The sequence below is a fragment of the Scardinius erythrophthalmus genome, assembly GCF_964197995.2.
Source record: "Scardinius erythrophthalmus genome assembly, chromosome: 21".
Classification (NCBI taxonomy): Eukaryota; Metazoa; Chordata; class Actinopteri; order Cypriniformes; family Leuciscidae; genus Scardinius; species Scardinius erythrophthalmus.
The window spans coordinates 28,360,443-28,381,373 of NC_138241.1; the positions used below are offsets into that span (position 1 = coordinate 28,360,443).

General features: G+C 37.0%; 3 protein-coding genes across 7 annotated transcripts in view; all 3 read left to right on the forward strand.

Annotated features, from left to right (window-relative positions):
* Window positions 1–12,864, forward strand: part of slc4a11 (solute carrier family 4 member 11) — a 67,214-nt gene extending 54,350 nt beyond the window's left edge. For all 5 annotated transcript variants that reach the window (XM_081351794.1, XM_081351792.1, XM_081351793.1 and 2 more), the window contains exons 12-20: window positions 634–766; window positions 853–926; window positions 4,396–4,621; window positions 4,761–4,867; window positions 6,881–7,046; window positions 7,893–8,066; window positions 8,230–8,425; window positions 9,661–9,830; window positions 10,790–12,864. In XM_081351794.1, the coding sequence (XP_081207920.1) occupies window positions 634–766; window positions 853–926; window positions 4,396–4,621; window positions 4,761–4,867; window positions 6,881–7,046; window positions 7,893–8,066; window positions 8,230–8,425; window positions 9,661–9,830; window positions 10,790–10,856 (1,313 nt within the window). In that variant the 3' untranslated portion in view covers window positions 10,857–12,864. The remainder of the gene's footprint in view (window positions 1–633; window positions 767–852; window positions 927–4,395; window positions 4,622–4,760; window positions 4,868–6,880; window positions 7,047–7,892; window positions 8,067–8,229; window positions 8,426–9,660; window positions 9,831–10,789) is intronic.
* A 1,162-nt stretch (window positions 12,865–14,026) lies between these two features.
* rpia (ribose 5-phosphate isomerase A (ribose 5-phosphate epimerase)) lies at window positions 14,027–19,993 on the forward strand. Its single transcript, XM_081351799.1, has 9 exons — window positions 14,027–14,440; window positions 15,478–15,538; window positions 15,607–15,662; window positions 15,754–15,813; window positions 16,934–16,998; window positions 17,123–17,191; window positions 17,518–17,659; window positions 18,605–18,704; window positions 18,961–19,993. The coding sequence occupies exons 1-9, from the start codon at window positions 14,261–14,263 to the stop codon at window positions 19,056–19,058; spliced, it is 831 nt and encodes a 276-aa protein (XP_081207925.1). The 5' UTR covers window positions 14,027–14,260; the 3' UTR covers window positions 19,059–19,993.
* Window positions 19,994–20,880: 887 nt separating this feature from the next.
* Window positions 20,881–20,931, forward strand: part of eif2ak3 (eukaryotic translation initiation factor 2-alpha kinase 3) — a 37,516-nt gene continuing 37,465 nt past the window's right edge. Inside the window, exon 1 of the mRNA XM_081351791.1 lies at window positions 20,881–20,931. This exon is cut by the window's right edge and continues 463 nt beyond it. The gene's annotated coding sequence lies outside the window, so the exon portion shown is untranslated.

Here is a 20,931-nt window from a genome sequence, read left to right on the forward strand (position 1 = left end):
CAACAACAAATCCAACATACAGTACATGGCCTTTGGTTACTATGGAAGCTGTTTTCCACCACAGAATAAAAATAAGTATAAAAGGTAATTGTGACTTTTTATCTCACAATTCTGACTTTTTTTCTTGCAATTTGCGAGATATAAACTAGGAACTGAGGGATAAAAAGTCAGAATTGTGAGATAAAAAGTCACAATTGTCTTCTTTTTTTTCTATTCCATGGCAGAAATAAGTTTTCATGGGTTCTACACGTGTAAGGGTGAAAAATGTTTGGAAATTAATTATTTGGCCAATTGTGTGATAGGTGTGTTGCTGTGTTAAGAGTTAAAAAAAAAAGTACGTTAAGTATTGGTAAATGCTTGTTGGCAATTGTGAAAAACTGTAAAAGGTAAAACCTTCAAATGTGAGGTGTCACAGTGAATTCTGTGGCTTTTCACTGTAAATTGTGAGATGATTTGTTCTTTTACTGTAAAATTTCTTGAAATGTAAGGTTAGATCTATTACAGTCTCCCCCGTATATAGTAAAGAAACTTACTGTTAACCAATTAACAGTTTTTTACAGTATAATCTTTTACAGTTAATATCACTATAATTTTCTACAATGCTTCTGTGTGTTTGTCTCTCTATGGCTGCAGTGATTAGGGGGGTCTGTGATGATTATGAGCTGGACTTTGCAGCATTTTATGCATGTATCGGCCTGTGGAACAGCCTCTTCCTCATCATGGGAGGAATCTTCAACCTCAGCCTGCTTGTTAAGCTTTTCAAAAGGTCAGACACACACCTACAAATACATACTCATGCAGATGCCACTGCTTGAAGACTGAAATGTTTTTGTTGATGTTTTTGACCCACAGGTCGATAGAGGAGGTGATAGCTTTGTTCATTTCCATTGCTTTTGTAGCAGACGCAGTTAAGGGCACTGTCAAAAGTGAGTGCTATACATACACACATACATATACACAGCCAAACCTTTTGAAATCATCTGGAGTTCTGTGTGAATGATTCTTAGATTACAGTCTGAACTTCATAAGAAATATAGGGAAACTGGGGCTAGTTGTCACACTGTAAAATAAAGACATTTAACATTTTACATTGTTACTGCCCAGGAAAAAAACGATACGGTTCATTTAACATGCATATAGTGATAATGGGAATATGCTGTCACACTACAGAATCGGTTTCATTAGTTTCACAGTTAATTGATACTAAAATATTATAACTTGATGACAGATTGCTCAGAATGCCGGACTTCTCCAAACATTCAAGTTGACTGCAAGTTAACTGCAACATCGACAAGTTAATCAACGACTGATTGATAGAACTAAGTTCCCCGAAGGAAAGATCTGCCGCTGCTTCCATTCCATTCCATATAGAAAAATAAAAATGAATCATACTCTACAAAAAATGCTATAGTCCACAACATATCTGTATTCTAGTATAAATATGTCAACTTTGACTGGCCTTAAACACACACTGACAAACCATTTTGCAGTTCCATGTCTTTATTGAACAAATGTGTTAAACAATCAAGATAACCTCTACTATAATGACCTCTTGAAAAGAAGGTAATTGGACTCAGCTGTGGCTTTGACCTGCTATGCTCAGTGGAAAGCAGCATGTTACTTGTTTCTTCCCAAACAATTGTGCTCAAGTGAAATCTAGTCTGATCAAAAGGGACTTCGGAAAACCTCATAAGAACTCATAAAACTCAAGGTTTGCAGGGGATTTGGAAGATTTATGCCTACAGTCAGGCAGATCAGCACCATCAGTTCAGAACCATTGCCATTCTTCCTAGTAGATAAAGCCAGTCTAATGTGTGCTGAAACAGCTTCAATAAATACAAAACCAAGGTAATTTGCCTGTAAAAAAATAAACATAACCTAAGAACTGCTGTATTACAAATACCAGTTTCAAAAGGACCTTTAAAGAGTTGACACTGAACCAGATATGGTTACTTAAAATATGTACAAATGATTTGCACCCATTTGTGCGCCCATGGGCGTGCTGGTCTGAAAACGAGGTGTGTTCAGGCGTATTGTTGGCACGTTGCTATTTTGAGGCAACAGAAATAGATTGCGCCATTGACCAACTGAAACATGGTCTAAAGTCAATGGCGCAATATTTTTTTTGTTATTTAATGAGCGCATAGTAATTTGCGCCTATAGGCGGGTCCACAACGCACGCGCGTACACTATGCTTATTAAACACACAGGGACGCACAGCGGCACACAAACATGCCAAATATTTAAAATGAAAGGATTACAATGTAAAAGATTATTATTGTGTACATAAAGATATGGATAATGGCCTATACACACCCATTACTCATTATGAGAATAGGGACAACCAACCCTTTGTTGTTGTTTGGTGCGCCGACCATTGTTCCCATTGTTAAACTAGCAAAAGTGGATTCTGACACGCCCTATGTGAACTTGCACCGTGCGCTTTAGATCATGCGCTTAGATCGTTAAAATAGGGCCCAATGTATTAAATTAAATTCAACTAAACATTTTAAAGTATTCATAGGTCATCAAAATGCAAAATAATGATGTACATATTTTTTCAACTTAATGAATTGGCTTGTCAACTGTATTAAGTTTGATGCAAGACCAGTGTTGCATTTTTTATCTCACAATTCTGACTTTTTTTTTGCAATTGCGAGATATAAACTAGGAATTGAGAGGACAAAAAGTCAGAATTGTGAGATAAAAAGTCACAATTATCTGTGACTTTTTCTATATGTAATATCTTTTTCTATTCCATGGCAGAAATAAGCTTTCATGGGTTTTCAAAACCAGTGTTGCATTTTGAGAGAAGTGTCATTTGCACATGTGATAGTTGAAGCAAGATCAGACATGACGTGTTCTGAATCATTGGAAAACAGCCTGGAACAAAAAAAAAAAAAAAAAAAAAAAAACCCAACTAAGACACTATTCATTTTCAATGTGAGTTTTTTAAAATACTTGAAATAAATGTTAAGAACACAAAAATCCTAATACCACTGCCAGAACCTCACTGCAACTGTGAAGGATTGTGGGCCGAGTATAATGATGTGGGGCTGTTTTGCTGCCTCAGGGTCCGGACGACTTGGAGTCACTGAGGAACCAACAAATTCCAAGTTATATCAGGAGCAGAATGTCAGAGCGTCTGTTTGTGGTCTTAAACTCAAAAGAAGTTGGGTCATGCAATCCAAAGCAACAGGAGTCAATCAACAACAGAACACTTTAAACAAAAGAAATTCAGCACTTCACAATGGCCAAATTAGAGGCCTGACCCCACTTCCTTTGAAATGTTCTGCTGTGATGTGAAACAGGGCGTTCAAGAAAGACATCCCAAAAATGTGCATGCGCAATGCGCATGTGTTATCAGCAGAAAACATTGGTTGATGTTATTGGCAGTAAACAAGATTCCACAAAAATTCCATCAGTAATCGTGATTGTTTAAACCAATTATTCAATAAAGATGTGGCGCAGGAGAAATGTTACGCTTGGGAAGGCATTCAAAACGTTTACACAATACATACACCAAACTTAAAAGATGATTTTGGATTGATATATAATGTACTTTTTAGGCAGTCTTACCAGTGCAATATACCCTTTTACCTTAGAAAGATAAAATAATATATAAAAAAAAAATTGTACATGGTTGAATAGTTTCAATTGTCAAGATTTAAGATAATTAAGATTTAATGTGTATTTGTGATTAAAATTCTTTGACATGAAACCAGAGGAGCATTATCAGGATATTAAAATTGTCATGTGTTTTTTTTTCTTCCCCATAAACAATCGTAAATGTCAACAGAAAGCATTGGTTGGTGTTAGTAGCCATGTTTCCATGTCTTTATGCACATTTTGAAGTATCGCATCAGAAATGAGTGATGGAAGTGCCAAATTTCTAATTAAAATCCCTTAAAATGCCTTAAAACTTTTACATAATACATAGAGTAAATGCTTACATATGCTGTACTTTTAAGCATTCTTTCCATTACAATTGCACACTTTTATTTTAGAAAAAATACATAAAATAAAATAATAAAAAATTAATGTTTTAATAATTTAAATTATTAATAATTAGAATTTTATGCATTTCAACAATTATGGAAGTATTTGTAGTAGAGTGAAAGTATTTTTTAGTAGTTTGGCATCTGTATCACTTGTTTGACTTGAGAGAGGTGTCATAAGGTGTCTTATTGTTTAAACCAATTGTTTAATAAATATGTGGCACAGTAAAAATGTTACACTGAGAAAGTCGTTCATTTTGACGATTCAAAAACATTTACACAATGCATACAGTTAGCGTTCATTTTAAACCTAGATATACTGTATTCTTTACATTAATTTGGACCTTTTTTTACAGTATATAAATAGTAATACCTTATCTTGGTATCTCCTTTACAGTCTTTCAAGAGTACTATCATGCTCCCACTTTGGCCAATGGGAGTGCGGCAGAGCTGAATCGCATCAGTGGAAGTGTACATTTAGGGGAATTGAACCTGACTGAGGCAGGGTCTGTGTCCCTCCCAGAATCCTTCATTCTGTGCACACGGGCACGGCCACTACTCTGTCTCCTCCTCATGATGGGCACACTGTGGGTGGGATACACACTGTACCAGTTCAGGAGGAGGTGAGGATCTCTTCTTGTCTCTCTCTCTCTCTCACACACACACACACACACACACACACACACCTGTGCACACACTTGAGTATTTTAGAGTGATAGAAGACTGTTTTGACACCCCCATCTTTCCATTTATTCCTGGCAGTCCGTTTCTGCATGTGAAGATGAGAGAGATTCTGTCCGACTGTGCTCTGCCTATCTCAGTGCTTGTCTTCTCTTATGTGGGATCATACGTTTTCAACGACATTGCCTGTGAGTCATGTGACACTATTTGTCTTCATGTTGCACACACATTGACACTAAGGTACACATTTCTTCAAGACAGTTTTCAAATAACAGGAAATCTAGTTTTTGTTCTACACTGTTTAATTTCTCCAGAATACTAAACTGACCCTTTTTTCTGGTATTAGCAAGCAATATGGGTTTGTTTTTGCTATTGTTATTTTTTATTAGCAATTAAACATTTTTATTATTTTATTTTATTCTTATTCCCTAATATTTATTATTATTGTTTTTGTTGTTATTATTTTTTATTTGACATGAAACATTATTCTTTATTTTATTTATATTATATTATTTTTTATATTTTATATTATTTCACATTTCACAGTTTTTGCTATTGTTATTTTTATTTGACAAAACCTTATTTATATTATTTATTTTATATTGTATTATTATATTATTTCACATTTAATCATTATTTATCATCCATGTTTTTGCTATTATTATTATTATTATTATTATTATTATATATAAATAATATTATATACATTACATTATTTCACGAATAGTCAATATTATTGTTTTTGTTTGATCATGATAATAGTATTTAATATAAGTGAGCTTATTCATGCTATAATTTAAGCAGAGAAAAAACAAAACATTCATAATGATAAAACTGCTTTATTATGTAAATGTCTTTAATCATATTGAGAGATTATCTTCAACATGTCAAAATGCAGCATTCAAGCAGCATTTTTAAATGAGATGCAAATAGCAGAGAAGATTCAGTACTGAGAATCAGTTCAAATTTTGGCTCAGTTTGTCAAGCCAGGAAGGCTTGCCAAAACGTACGGCCCTACCAACACTTAGACACACACACACACACACACACACACACACACACACACACACACGCACACACACACACACTGCCTGTACGCTCCCTCTCTACAGCCAGCACATTACAGCAAAGCCACTCCACTCCCGACTATCACTACATTATTCCTCCAACTCCTCTGTCATCTGTTTGGTGTGGGAGTTTAACTTGGTTATCAGAGTGAGATTTTACTTCTTACCTCAGGCTCTTTAAACATTCACTCACTGTACCAATGTACCAATGCTGCAGTCGAGAGGCTCATATTGAAAATTAGATCAAAGCAGAAACTGCAGGGAAATGGCCAAACAATCCAAAACATATATGTACAGTATGAAAGCTTGTTTCCTCCACAAAATAAAAAATGAAAAAGGTAATTGCGATTTATTATCTCACAATTCAGACATTCCTCAGAATTGCACGATATAAACTCGCAATTGTGAGTTATAAAGTCAGAATTGCGAGATATAAACTCCCAATATCGTGTTATAAAGTCAAAATTGTGAGATTCACAATTCCGAGAAAAAAAGTCAGTCAAATTCCTCAGAATCGGACTTTATAACTCACAATTGCGAGAAACTCCCCTGATTCCCACATTGTGTTTGTGGACAAAATAATCACCTGGTAGCAATTTTAAACAATAAAGCCACGAACTAAATAAAGCAAGGTACACTTCTTACACATACCTTCCTATGAACATATTCAGTGTTACTATAATTTTGTTGTTCTGTAAAAGTCAGAGATTCTTATCATGCTACTGTTAATGTTCCTATAAAAATAATGTTCCTTTCATAACTTGTGTTAAATGTAGGATTTTAATTTAAATGTGGTCAGTTTTAAACCTAAACCAATATTCCAACTACAAATTGTGCTGCCTGAAATATATACAATGCTATCATGCTTTGGTTTTTGTTTTGTTTTTGCCATTTTTTGTTGCAGTTTGTTCTGTGGCCATTTTTCACACATTTATTTTTTCAATAGAAATCCTTTTCACTATAGTAAAATAACGTCACTGGTGGTGCTTTCACACCGCAAATGATGAAAATCATAGTCGACTATTTAACAATTGCTGTAGATGTAATCACACTATTCTGGAAGGTCTGGTTTTTGTTGGATGGTCTGTTATGGTGTGTGAGCTGAGGTTCACTGTGTTATGTGCTCTCTTCCAGTGCCGGTGTTTAACTTCCATGAAGGTCCAATGTTTCAAATAGCCCCGCTGGATAAGCTGTCTGGAGCAAGTGTTCTGAGTGCAATGGGTTTGGGCTTCCTCCTGTTTATCCTCATCTTCATCGACCAGAACATTGTAGTTTCTCTCACAAATGCACCAGAAAACAGGTTTTTGTCTTTTCAAATTAGTTTTTTTTTTTAAACATTTCACCACTCATAAGTGGCTTCATCACAATGATTATTCAAATTAACCAAACATTAACCTAACCAGGTTGTTTCTGACCAGCTAGTCACATTGTTATCAACCTAACAATGTGATAAAGTGACAAGCAACCTCTTTCATGTGTAGGAGTATTGAGCACGGGCAGTGATTTGTAGCATCAAGGCGTCCTACAGCCATTTATTTTCAAAGAGCAACAAATGAGAAACCTGCGACCAACTTCATCTTTATGCAAATTATCATTAATTTAGCCCAGGAAAACTTAAAACGGAAGGTGTTTTATTTGAACCTCTTTGATCGTGTCATCGTATCATTTACAAAATCTTAATTAAGAAATATTTTTACAATTTAAAATAAATGTTCACTATTTTAATATATTTTAAAACGTAATTTATTCCTGTGATGGCAAAGCAGAATTTCTGCAATGTTGAAAACTGTTATGCTTCTAAATATTTCTGTGACGCATTTTATTCAGGATTCGTTGATGAATGGAAAGTAGTATTTATTCGAAATCGTTTGTAACATTATAAATGTCTTTAGTCTCACTTTTGATCAATTTAATGCATCCTTGATGATTAAAAGTATTAATTTCTTTCAAAATAAAACATACTGACTGACATATTATTTAAATGACACCCACCATGCACCTAGCTGCATATATCAAACATCAAATATATTATGATTGGTTGCTGGAAACTTGTCGCTTTGCACCTGGATAGGACACTGGGTCAAACTGTGCAGTCGTGACTGTGTGTTTGTGTGTGTGTGTGTGTGTGTGTGTGTGTGTGCCACAGGTTATTGAAGGGCACGGCGTATCACTGGGACCTGACTCTGTCTGGCTTGATTAATATTTTGATGTCTGTGCTGGGCTTGCCGTGGATGCATGCTGCGTTCCCGCACTCTACTCTGCACGTCAGACAGCTGGCCATCGTGGAGGAAAGGGTGGAAGGAGGACACCTTTATGAGACGTGAGCACACACCACATCGACGAGCCACACGCTCACAAGCAATTACAATCGCAATCAATCTGTGAAGCACAAACGTCATTATAGCAGTTATTGGCACAGTGTGCTTGGTTTTAAATGACGCCTTTGTGTGTGTTTGTGTGTGTGTACATGTGCGTGTGTGTAGTATAGTGAGTGTGAAGGAGACGCGAGTGACCTCGCTCGTGGCTAACATCCTGATAGGTGTGAGCTTGTTTCTGCTGCCGGTGCCCCTGCAGTGGATTCCTAAGCCTGTTCTTTATGGGCTCTTCCTCTACATCGCTCTCACCTCCATTGAAGGCAATCAAATGTGCGACCGCATGGCTCTGCTACTCAAAGAACAAGTGAGTGTGTGCGTGTGTGTCTTCGATGAAAACAAAGGCAAATAAAAGTCATAGGTGTTGCACAAATAAGAACACAGAAGAGAGCGGTGCATCCGCTGTGCAAATAAAGCAACAGAGCGCCCTCTACTTGTCATGGTCAGAAATGACTTAGTCTCCGTTGATGCGTTATGTGGCTGTTAACACCTGGTCGTTTTGTTCATTTTTACTGAGCCAATCGTAAATGGTGGCTTTAAATCTTTGTAAATGCTAGGGATAGGCAAAATGTTTCATAATCAAATAGTTGGCGGGATTTCAAAACCACTTATTCACATCGTGCAAGCAGAATGTTTCAGTGTAACCTGAGTTCTTATGTCTTGGGTGAACACCAAGGCTTAAATTATTTGATCAAAAATACAGTTAAAAACATTGTGAAATATTATTACAGTTTAAAATAACTACTTTCTCTTTGAATATTTTTTTAACTTTTAATTATTCCTGTGATGTCAAAGCTGAATTTTCAGCAGCCATTCTTCAGTGTCACGTGATCCTTCAGAAATCATTCTAATATGCTGATTTCCTCCTTGGGGAACATTTATTCTTATTCTTCTTATGTTGAAATCAGTTGTGCTGCTTTATATTTTTGTGGAAGCCATGCTACATTTTTTCAGGATTTATGATGTATGGAAAGTTCAAAAGATTGTGAAAATGAAATGTGAAAATACAAATCTTTTGTCTTTACTGTCACTTTTGATTCATTTAATGCATCCTTGCTGAATAGATGTATTAATTTCTTTCAGAAAAAAAAAAAAAAATCATATTATTGACCCCAAACTTTTGAACGGTTACTTGTCGCCATCACTAATCGACTGTTGGTTGTTGGACTTTTAGTCAACTATCCTGGCACATCCTTAGAAAATGGTTATTCTGGCCCCATATGTATTTTTTTCTCTCCCAAACAAAACTATATGCCAGCATATGGTAGTTTGGAAGTCCTTTAATCCACACATGTGTAAATGATCATAGATGAGACACGAGGCTGTAGCAACCACGAAACTGAAACACTAATTGCCATATGGGGGAAATTTCACTGCTGGGCATTGGCATCATCACAGATGTGATCTCCATTATGTATGCATATAGCCCTGATTTAGATGTGGAGACTCATGTACAGTAAGTGAAATGTCCATACATGAATGGATCTTAGTCCCATCATCTTCTCTTTCTTTGTCACTCAATTGTCCTTTACTCTTTCTCAGACATCCTACCCGCCAACCCACTACATCCGCAAGGTGCCGCAGAGAAAGATCCATTACTTCACTTTCCTTCAGATGGTGCAGCTGCTTTTCCTCTGTGCGTTTGGGATGTACCCTCTCCCGTATATGAAGATGATATTTCCTCTGCTAATGTTTATCCTCATACCCATCAGGTGAGTTCTGAAATGCCTCCAGATCTCAGATCTTGCCAGGCACATGCATGTGTAATAAATCGTGTTTGCTAAAGGTCATGCGATAGAATGATGAATGAAAGGAAAAGAAAGGAAAAATCTTTATAGTTCTTATAAATGTACGCGCGTTAGTATATGGTTTTGAAAAACTTTAATACCATTGTCAAGAATTATTTAAATTGAATGACTTTAATGTCATGTAGTACAACTTTCAAGTAAAAACTAATAACATATTTCCCTTACTCTTTGAATACATGTGAGTGCACACATTTTGATCATTCATTTCATAAGTTTCAAAATATTTAGCAAGTAAATGAATTTCAAGGTCAAAAAATAACATTTTAAAGCATTGTTTTGTCATAATAAGGTAAAACTGTCTGATATTTAGACACTTATTGACCCACAAAGTCATGAGGGTCTGCATGTTGGTTGCTCCACATGATTTTCTTTATCGCACCAACAAATATTGTTAATATTTGAATTTTTTTTCAAATATTCACAAAGATTTAAGAAGTTTTGTTAAAGGTACACCATGTATGCATTTTGCGCTACAACAACCATAATGAAATAATCCTTCGCAATAGATAATGCTTTACAATGAACTCTGTTAGAGAGCTTATCTGTTCAATAAAATCTCTCAGCTTCGTTTTTTCAGCGTTTCAAATCCCTCAGTTCTCGTCATCTTCGAAAAGCCAAGCCAATGTTGATTCTTGTTTTATTACGAGCTCTGTCTCATTCTCTTTTTGATAGTAAGCTAGTAAGAGCTGTGCAGGTAGGCCTCAAGAGGCGCTCTAGTGACTGACACTAGAGGCTGCGGTCTTTATCGTCCTTCTTAGCACGCCCACCACCCACGCCGGTTCGAATCTGGCTCGGATATATATGATATTACCATACTTTGTATATATGATATTAACAAGCGTTGAATTGTGTCTCTGCCTCAGGAACTGTCTACTGCCCAGGATCATTGAGGCTAAGTACCTGGACATTATGGATGCACAGCGCATGTGAACGCATGCACACTGAGCCTCTGAGCAAAGGACTCTGGGAATTGTGTTTCTGAAATGCAAAACTCTGGGAGGAAAAACAAACTGATTCTAGTGTTTAACAGCAGGCATTCTGGTGAAGCACTGAACGAGTAATAGAGTAATAGAACGAGAGATTAGAAAAGAAGGATATTTAAAGACAGAACAAGAGAGGGGGAAGATGAGCTGCCTGTTCAAGACAGAGTAGAAAGACAGACCGCTGTCTGACTGTTTGACTATTGACCTCGGTCAGTCACTGCTTCTCTCATGATCTGAATAGTACACCAAAGCCCCCTCCCCCCTCTCTAGTCTATTCTGATGTATCCATGCATCACAGTACAGATCAAACACTTGTTTTAGAAGACGTAGGAAACCATCACATTTATTCTCAACAATTGTGCCATGACTAATTTACACGAGTGTTCTCTCCATCTCCGATCATAGTGTTTTTGGACACAAACACAACTGGTTTTTGAACAAGAGACTGAACTGAATCTGTAGCAATACCTCTTAATGCTGAACACTGACTCGCACGCACGCTCACCCAGCGCAAAAACTCTCATACGTCAAATAAAAAAAAGCCGTCTATCGCAGATTTTCCAGTGCATTTTGGTACATATCAGCGCAAATAAGTAATAATGTCATGAGCATGGACCAAAACTATACACTCACCTTATTAGGAAACTGTGTCTCATAGCAATACAGCGGATTATTAGAGGCTATCAATATTTTAAAGTTTTCTAAAGAGAGTTTACTTTCGAGGTAATAGACTTCTAGTTTGGATACCCACTGATGTGTTGAGAATGTATCCTAAGCGCTGGGGTTTCAGGGAAAAGGAGAAAAACAAGCAGCATTTCTGTGGACCTTACTCACTGCTGAATGGACTCTGACATTTAAGCTTTGCACATCACAAGACACCAGGACTGTGTACCTTCCTCAGTCACACACACACACACACACACACACAGGCATGAATATAAACAATGCCCAAAAGAAAGGCACTTACTTAAACGCACACGATTATGTCCGTCCATCTCACAATATATTTAAAACAGAGAAAGCATGCCTTTTATAAGACATTAAAACTTTTGATTTGTATTACTATTACGTAATTTGTGTTATTATTAAAAGCAACTAGAAATAATGGTCAAATGAAGGTATAGTTCCATTATATCCTTACTTCATAGTTGTTTATAGTTGTTTGCGGTCTTTCTGAATAAAACCCTCTTAGAGATCCCAAGAAATTGGAAGATGCAGATATCTTTGATTTCGACCCATCGAACAACATTACATTCCCAAAATAGACGCTGTAAATGAAGGCGCACAAAGAAAGAAAGACATGGTTTGATTAACTGTGGGCAAAAAAGTTGGCACCTGTGCACTTAATCATTGGCAATGTGAGATTAGAGAAAGCTGAGAATCAGACTAGACATGGAGAGCTTTAAGCTTCAGAGAGAGATTAGGCGTACTATTGAAGAAGATGGTTTTCTCTTGAAGATCTCGCAACACTTGCGTAATCAGCATTCCCATTTCTTGCTCTCTATCTTCCCTGTAACCGTATCATAGTTATTCTCCTTGAGTCCAGACCTCTGGTGTAAAAACAACCTCCCTTCAGTAATCCTGTTTGTCATTGGACATCCCTCAGTATTTACTGTAATATTGAAGTATTCAACTTTAATTTGTGGTCGCTCACACCTGGGTGGGATATGTCGACGAGTTTTGTTCTGTGCTGTTTAAATATTGTTTTGGATTTTTTATTTTCTAATCATGAATGTATAATGTGTAGATTTTTATAAAGCACATAAAAAATATTCATTGTCAAATCGATTTTGTCAAACAGATAAGCTAAATTTGTAAACTGCAATATGTAAAAACTAAGGTAAATAAGAGACATGTTTATTGGAAGGATGGTGTGGGTTTAATAGGGGTATGCTATACACTGAAATCTAGATCATTTCAAGCTGATTGCCAAATAAAGAGATATATTGATACCCATCTGTTTCAGCGCTCCTCTGTTTTCTATTTAAGTTGGCTACAGTTCATTTTCATTACTAAATGCCAGTGTTTTTTTAGAAACATAGTCAAACTGATCTAATCATGTCACTAGTCACTAGTTTGTTCTTACTAAAAATACCACAATATTTTAGAGTAATTTTGTAATGTAGGCATTACTGCCCTCTAATGGTCATGTTAAGTGTTGTTAACATTATCTAGAATCATAGATGGGAATCCTGACTCATAATAATAATAATAAGTAGAACAAGATATTAGAAATATGTTATCTCTTGGCTGGATGTTTTGTTTTAATCAAATGCATTTTTTTTTGTATGTGTTCGATACGATAGATAGATAGATAGATAGATAGATAGATAGATAGATAGATAGATAGATAGATAGATAGATAGATAGATAGATAGATAGACCACCAATTTGTAAACACATTTCTACATGTAATTTGTGATATTTCTGCTATTCAGTTATTAAAGTAGCCTAATACTCGTCCCATCAGTCAAATCCTAAGTTCACTCTAAATGCTTCTTGAATAAATATTTTTTTCTTGAATCTTGAATATTAAAGAGATAGTTCACCCAAAAATGAATTCACATATAACATTCCTCAACTCAAACATCAGTTGTAGTAAACAGAAGCTCAATCATGTTCGTTTGACATGCGAGAACCAATTCATTGAGATTCGCGAGCCTTTACAGAGCACATTTGGTTCCACAAGAGGTTTGTTCTCGCGCGTCAAGCACGTTCGGTTGAGCTTTATGTTCGCTGATCAGTGTTTATATGTGAATAAAAGCCTAAATAAAATCTGTTCGTCATATAAAGCGATCAAGTCTCTTCAGAAAATTTGGTCTAAACCATTCCATTGATATGGAGTAGTTTTATGATCTCTAGGAACTTTTTGAAACATCAAAATGGTAGTTGCATATAGCTGTAGTATTGGTCTATGGAGAGACAGAAAGCTCTCAGATTTCATCAAAAAGATCTTCATTTGTGTTGGAAGAACTTAAAAAACAAAAGTCTTACTGGTTTTGAACGACAAGGGTTGAGTAAATGGTGACAGAATTTTCATTTTTGGGTGAACTATCCCTTTAAGAACGGGTTTGCGCAACCGACTCGTTTAAAAGATCCGACTCAAAAGAACGATTCGTTCCAGAAACGGACATCGCTACTGTATTCTGCTCTGCTATTGGATCTAAGAACACACGCCTGTTATGAAAACACCTGAACTCGTACTTATCTGACAGGTGTTATTTTGACTCAAATGTTTGAGCGTCCTTTAATATATTGTTTACTGTCCTTTCTGTTTCGGTTCTGCGCGTGCATGTAATGTATACAAGTGTGGCAAGTATTTTATTGTTGTGATCGTGGACGCGCTGTGTGATGAGGCCGCAGAGGTGGGCTGAGTTTGCAGTGATCAGTAGCAGATCTCTCCTCCTCTTTCTACCGGGGGGGAAACACGTGTGTAGCAGCAGCAGCAGCAGCAGGCGGTACTACGGCACTCTCATGGCTGAAGAGGCCAAAAAACTGGCAGCTTATGCTGCTGTAAACAACCACATACAGGTAAGACTGTGTATTTACCTTCGTTGTGACACATTTCCATCAGTTAAGTCAGTTTAACTGGCTGAATGGACGCATTAAACACGTTACGAGACACACGATGCATATCGACTTATCTAGCGTTATTCAGTTAACGTTACTCTCGCATCAACAGAGCTGCAGTTCAGCTGTTTTACATTTACTATGCTTTGACAGTCACAATTTGTAGTGAGTATCCGCTGTGACATGTTAGCTGGCTAGCTGGCATGTTACATGATAAATTGTAGTTAACTCAGCAAGAAGTTGAGTACAAGTGTAACTCATGTGGCTTCAGTTAAGTAATTAATGCAGCAGTAAAGTAAGCTAGGTGATATAAGGATGCTAAAGCAGCTCAAATTAAACCTTTAGAGATTAGCATCTTTGGAAATAGCTAACGGGTGTTGACTGTGTCTACTATAAATAATGAATTGTAGTACACTAGGTTCCGATGAGTAATTAAAGGTTTAGTTCACCCAAAAATTAAAATTCTGTCATTAATTACTCACTCTCGTGTTGTCCCAAAACGTTCATCTTTGTAACTCTAATGAATATCTTTTTGATGAAATCTAAAAGCTTTCTGTCCCTCCATTGACAGCTACACAACTTCTTTGACCCTTCAAAAAGTTCATAAAGAGATGATAAAACTAATCCATATGGTCTGAGCGGTTTAACGTTTGTCCAAATTTTCTGAAGAGACTCGATCGCTTTATATGATAAACAGGTTCAAATTAGTCTTTTATTAAAATATAAACATTCATCAGCGAACATAAACAGCTCAACCAAAACTGATTGACATGCAAGATTGTTTCCTGCAGAAGCTCAAACGTGCTGCGTAACATTAAAATATGGCTGCGACAACTAATCGAGAAAATCGATTATTATCGACTTAATGCATCTCCTTTACTGACTCTTTGTTGAAAGAAATGATGAATTCAAGATTTTTAGGCCTTATCAGTTTTGTGTTCCCTTAATGTGGGACTGCGTTTTGTTTGGTTATGTTATAAGATAATTTTTTCTTTCAGAACAATCAGGTAGTTGGGGTGGGCAGTGGCTCGACTATCGTCTATGCTGTGGACAGGCTGGGTAAGACATTTAATATTATCCACTTATGCTTAAATGATAATTACTAAAGGATGGTATTTTCTTTCTAGCTGAGAGGGTAAGAGAGGAGAAGCTGAACATTGTGTGTGTTCCCACGTCCTTCCAGGTCAGTATAAACCTTAATCTTTTAACATAACACTCTTTAAACGCTATTAAACACTTGTGTTATAATGGACTCATTTGAATTGTTGATCTAGGCCCGTCAGCTGATTCTGCAGCATGGTCTCACTCTTTCTGATTTAGACAGACATCCTGAGGTGAGTTTGGGAGGGGGAGCTGGACCTCTCGTACAAAAATGACTGCTCAATATGAAAGTTCAGGAAGACAGCAGAACAGTTAAAAGATGATTTAGACTTAACAAATTTTTAAACTTAACAGCTCAAAAACCACCTGTTTAGAATAGAAGACTTGAGTATAGACCTATACATTGAGCAGGCTGATTAAGTGGGTGAAATTTGACTTGATGCACATTTTACTGATTAAGAAATTATCATTCCACCTAGTGTCAGGCTTTGCTTCAGAGGTTTGGGTGGAACTGACAGAACTGCAGTTTCTTTCACTTTTTCCTCTCCATTTGGCCTAAAACACTGTGTTTGTGCTGCGACTACAAACATGGAGGTTTTTCAGATTTTCCAGCATGGCTTTCTTTCCATATTTTTTTTTTTTTTTTTTTTTTTTTTTTTATCTGAATGTTTACTCTTTGAATTTTTGCACCCGGGAATAAGTCTATGCCATTATGACTCAGTTTGCTAAGACTTAACTAAGCAAGGTGATATTTGACTCTGGTAAGCGTATCCATAGCAGACTGGTGAAAGTTGAAGTTTTCCTACCTATTTGGCAAACGGGAAGATTACAGCCTTTTCTCCGTTTCCTCTAGTCAGGTAGCACAGATTTTAAAAAATGTTTTGTCTTTCTACTCGATAAGGAGCCAAGTTTAATTGAAAGCCATTTTGCCAGCGGTGAAGTATGCGTTTAAATTTAACAAAAAACTATTACATTTTCTCTCAATATTGTTGGTAAGAACAATGGCGACCAAACACCATATATACATATATATACATATATATACAGAAGACGACGAATCATGTATACAAGGGGATAGAAAAAAAAAAAAAAAAATCATAATTACAAATATGTCAAAATCTTTAAATTCTGTTGTCATGTAAATTTTGGAGAAATGTTATGCTTGCTTTCACAAATGTAACAAATACTGTCATTTGAGATTAACTGAACAGAACAAAATCTTCATATCCTAAATAAATGTTCTAACTTTCACTTTGAAATCTATTGTTATGTTAATGATTTCAAATAAATGCTATTTCGGACAAATTATTTGATCATTATTTGCCCTAAAGAGTGTTTTTTTGTGACTTCTAGCTGGATGTAGCAATTGACGGAGCTGATGAAGTTGATGCTGCTTTGACTCTGATTAAAGGAGGAGGGTGAGTTTGGAAAACCTGTTTAATTCAAGGATACTTTCCAATTCCTCTTCCATGTTCTTTTGTGTGAAACCCTAAGGTGTCATCAGGTCTTGTATCATGTCGTCCTTTTCCTCCTTCAAAACAGAGGATGCTTAACCCAGGAGAAGATTGTGGCTGGTTGTGCCAAACACTTCATTGTCATCGCAGACTATAGGTAAGTATGTGGTGACGGGCTGATGCTTTTATCCAAAGCGACTTGCGTTGCAGTCAAGGTTTACACTTCATCAGTTCATGCATTTCCTGGGAATCCACCCATAGCGTCGTGCTCTACTGTTTGAGCTACCAAATTCAGTATATATTTAACAGCCCATAATTACTACTGATGACGAGGTGCATGTAGTGAAGCGTTTAACAGAAGTCATGTGTCATTATAACCCAGCAGGTGGTTGCTATAATTATGTAAGAGAGTTTTCTACTGCATGTACAAACTAGAATTTTTGACGTGCTCATGTGATGTCATTTTGTTTTTTGTGTGGGTAGAAAGGACTCAAAGGCTCTGGGGCAGCAGTGGAAGAAAGGGGTGCCGGTGGAGGTCATCCCCATGGCGTATGTGCCCGTGTCCAGAGCCATTGCCCGGCGCTTTGGAGGAGAGGCAGTGCTGAGGATGGCAGTCAGTAAAGCTGTAAGTCTTACTGATACATCTTGAGTTACAATTGTGTTATGTACACTATTGAGGGTTCTTTTTTGTTTATTTGCTATTACATTACATTAAGAAATTACAATGTCCTGCCCTAAAATATGAACTCCTCTTTATCTGAATTAATTTGAACTGCATCAACCCAAAGAGCTTCATTTATCATGGAAAAGAACTAAGAACTAAGGGTGTGTTCACACTTGGCTGGTTTGGTTTGATTAAAACGAAGTCTGGTGCGATTGCTCTGTTAGTGCGGTTCGTTTGAATAAGTGTGAACGCTGCCATCCGAACTGTTGCACACCAAATAAGCGGACTAAGACCCACTTTTTCAAGGGGTTTCATCCACTTCCAAACAAACTCTGGTGTGCACCAGTAGACCATAGACACCCGAAAACAGGATGTGATGTCATAACGTGACCCTAAAGAGGACAGAATGCTCAAAGATACCCATATCTGATACCCTTTCATCATAAGAGCAACGTTGCTCATTACAGTTCGGTACAGGAGTCGGAAACGCCGTCTCCTTGCAGCAGATCTTCGTGTGCAACAGAGGAAACCCTACTGCCGTTTTGACTCTTAATCATTTTATAAACTCTGAGTTCTCAGCTGGTAAAAACACTATCATATGTAGACATTAAGCCCAGCACACAGCGCTGCTTTGGGTGTTCAGTAAGCTCCGTTGCAAAATATACGTCATTAAAGGCTTTTTTTTGTTTTGAATCTTTACGTCTAGAGTTCAAAATGACCGTGTGAACGCTAAGCAAACCAGAATATTTTCTTTTTTGGTCAGGACCAAAATAACCAAGAGAATCGAACTACAACCTTAGTATATATAAAACACAGTATACACACACATTATTTGTCATGCTCCCTATCTTGACGTTTTTGGATATGTGGTGTATTCATCTTATGATTTGATTCTATTAAATTTAGGGTCCAGTGGTTACTGATAACAGCAACTTCATTCTGGATTGGAAGTTTGAGCATGCTCAGAACTGGAAAGAGGTCAACACGGCCATTAAGATGATCCCAGGTGTGTACAGATGAACAGAAAACCACCGTTCTTCCATCACCTTTCTTTTCTCTACATACCAACTGTTCATTTTTTAATTTTTTTTATGTTTTTGAAAGAAGTCTCTTGCTCACCAAGGCTGCATTTATTTGAAATATTATTAATTTAAAACAACTGTACAACTGTATTTATATCCATCTTGTCGGGCCCCAAAACTTTGAAACGGTAGTGTATATATTCCTAAATACCACCAATGAATGTTCTCTCCTTTATTAAGGTGTGGTTGAGACGGGCTTGTTTGTGGGGATGGCTGAGCGGGTGTACTTCGGTATGGAGGACGGAAGTGTCAAGACTAGAGACCCTCCTGTCAACTGAGAAGATCCTTCCTCTACTCCTGTGATAGACCAGCCTGCACACCTCAAGTGCCATTCACATACACAGATTCTGGCAGCTCTTTCCCTACAGGTTCTTTTATTTTCTGGTACAGAAACCATCAGATGTCTGATCAGGACTGGTGTACACACGAAATGGGGCATTTTACACATCAATGCAAAACTTCGGGCCTTTCCTGTTTCCTCTCACACATCCTCTGTCTGAAAAATTCTGCTAATGTTTCCTGCAGTGACGGTCCTTACGTCTACAATGTCATTTTGCCTTCTGTGCTTCTTCTTTCCATGCTCTACCGTGAATGTTGTCTTGCATGGATGTCTATACACACGCATGAATATAGTGGCCTGTGCCTACGTAAATATATATTTTTTACAAAGCATTCCTTACAAGCCTTTCTCAATCTCATCTAAATTGATCGTTAATACATTTTCTGTGGGTTTGTATGATCATTTTGAAACTGTTTTGGAGATTCTGGTAGATTTGCTCATGTTCCAACGTGAAACCTCAAGTAAAACTTGTGGCCTTTTCCTGCACACAGTGGTTAGTTTAATTCATTGATCAATCATTTCAGAGCATTCTGCCCCTGGACAAAATAACTATTTGAAGGGGTGAAATGCCACTCAGCTTTTGATATTGATTTTGTTTTTGTATCATTTTTTTCGATGTGCCTGTGGCCATCAGCACAGTGTTGTTGAGGGATGAAAGCAGCAGTGAGTTGGTGGCACAGCTGAAGGCCTTATCTTCTGTACATTTATTGATCTCTCCCTTCTGTTAATGAAAACCTCACAGAGGTCACTGTGATTTTGGGGTATTGTACTTCAAATACCAGCTTGTTTTATTCTCCCAATTTTACTGTGATACTGAAGTTTTCAAATGTTGTGCTCCAGACTGAAATTCAATATTAAAACTGGACCAAGCAATTGTGAACTGTCATTTTTATCTGACGTTTTACTAAATCAGGATGGCTCAAAGATAAGTTATCAGATTATTTATCAGGCCACAAGAGAGCGCCATATACATTGCACAGCACAGTAGCCAACCTTCATGACCACAAAAAGTAAATGAAATACTGAAGTTTCCTAAATATTTTTAAACTTATTTTTAAAGTGCCATGGTTGTAAGTATTTTATTACAGTCCGATAACGAGACGTAATATATGTACATTCATTTTTATAATAATTAAAGGAAAATGCACTTAATAAATGTAAGTGCATAAATAAAATAAACCTAAAAGCAGAAGTTTATTTTCCTATAAAAAAAGCCCGGAATTGAAATTGTCAAACATGACTTCACTTTTTGTCCGCAAGCACAGGGCCACGTCGTTATTTCCATCCTTATACTTTTTACCCAATCAGCATCACTCAAAAAGTAGTAGCAACGCCCCTCCGTTAGAAATCACAGTAGCGCTGTTTTGATTGACAGCGTGTCAGACCAATGCATTAACCAGATTTCTTTCGCGGCTTCCGTAAACATACCAATGAAACAAGTTGGAGTCAACACTACTATTTTATTGGCTAAAACTCTACGATGTAGCCAATAATATACTTCAAAAGACAGCCACACTCGCATTGCTTTTGCTCTATGCTGCCTTTCCTCCCGCCTCTATTTCTGAGTGACAAGGAAAGCGCCCAATGGAATGAAGTGCATAAGAGTGGCGACACGTCAACAGACGGCACTGTAAAAGACAGTTGTAGGAAGCAATCAAAATCTGCTTAGTAGACGAGCAGTGAAGATTGACAAACGCTCACACCAATCAGCACACACTGCAGGGATTTGCGTCCTTTCGCAGCCAATGGTCGTTTGGATAGGGGGCGGGGCTTGACGTTACCACGGCACGGCCAACGTCAAGTATAAAGGG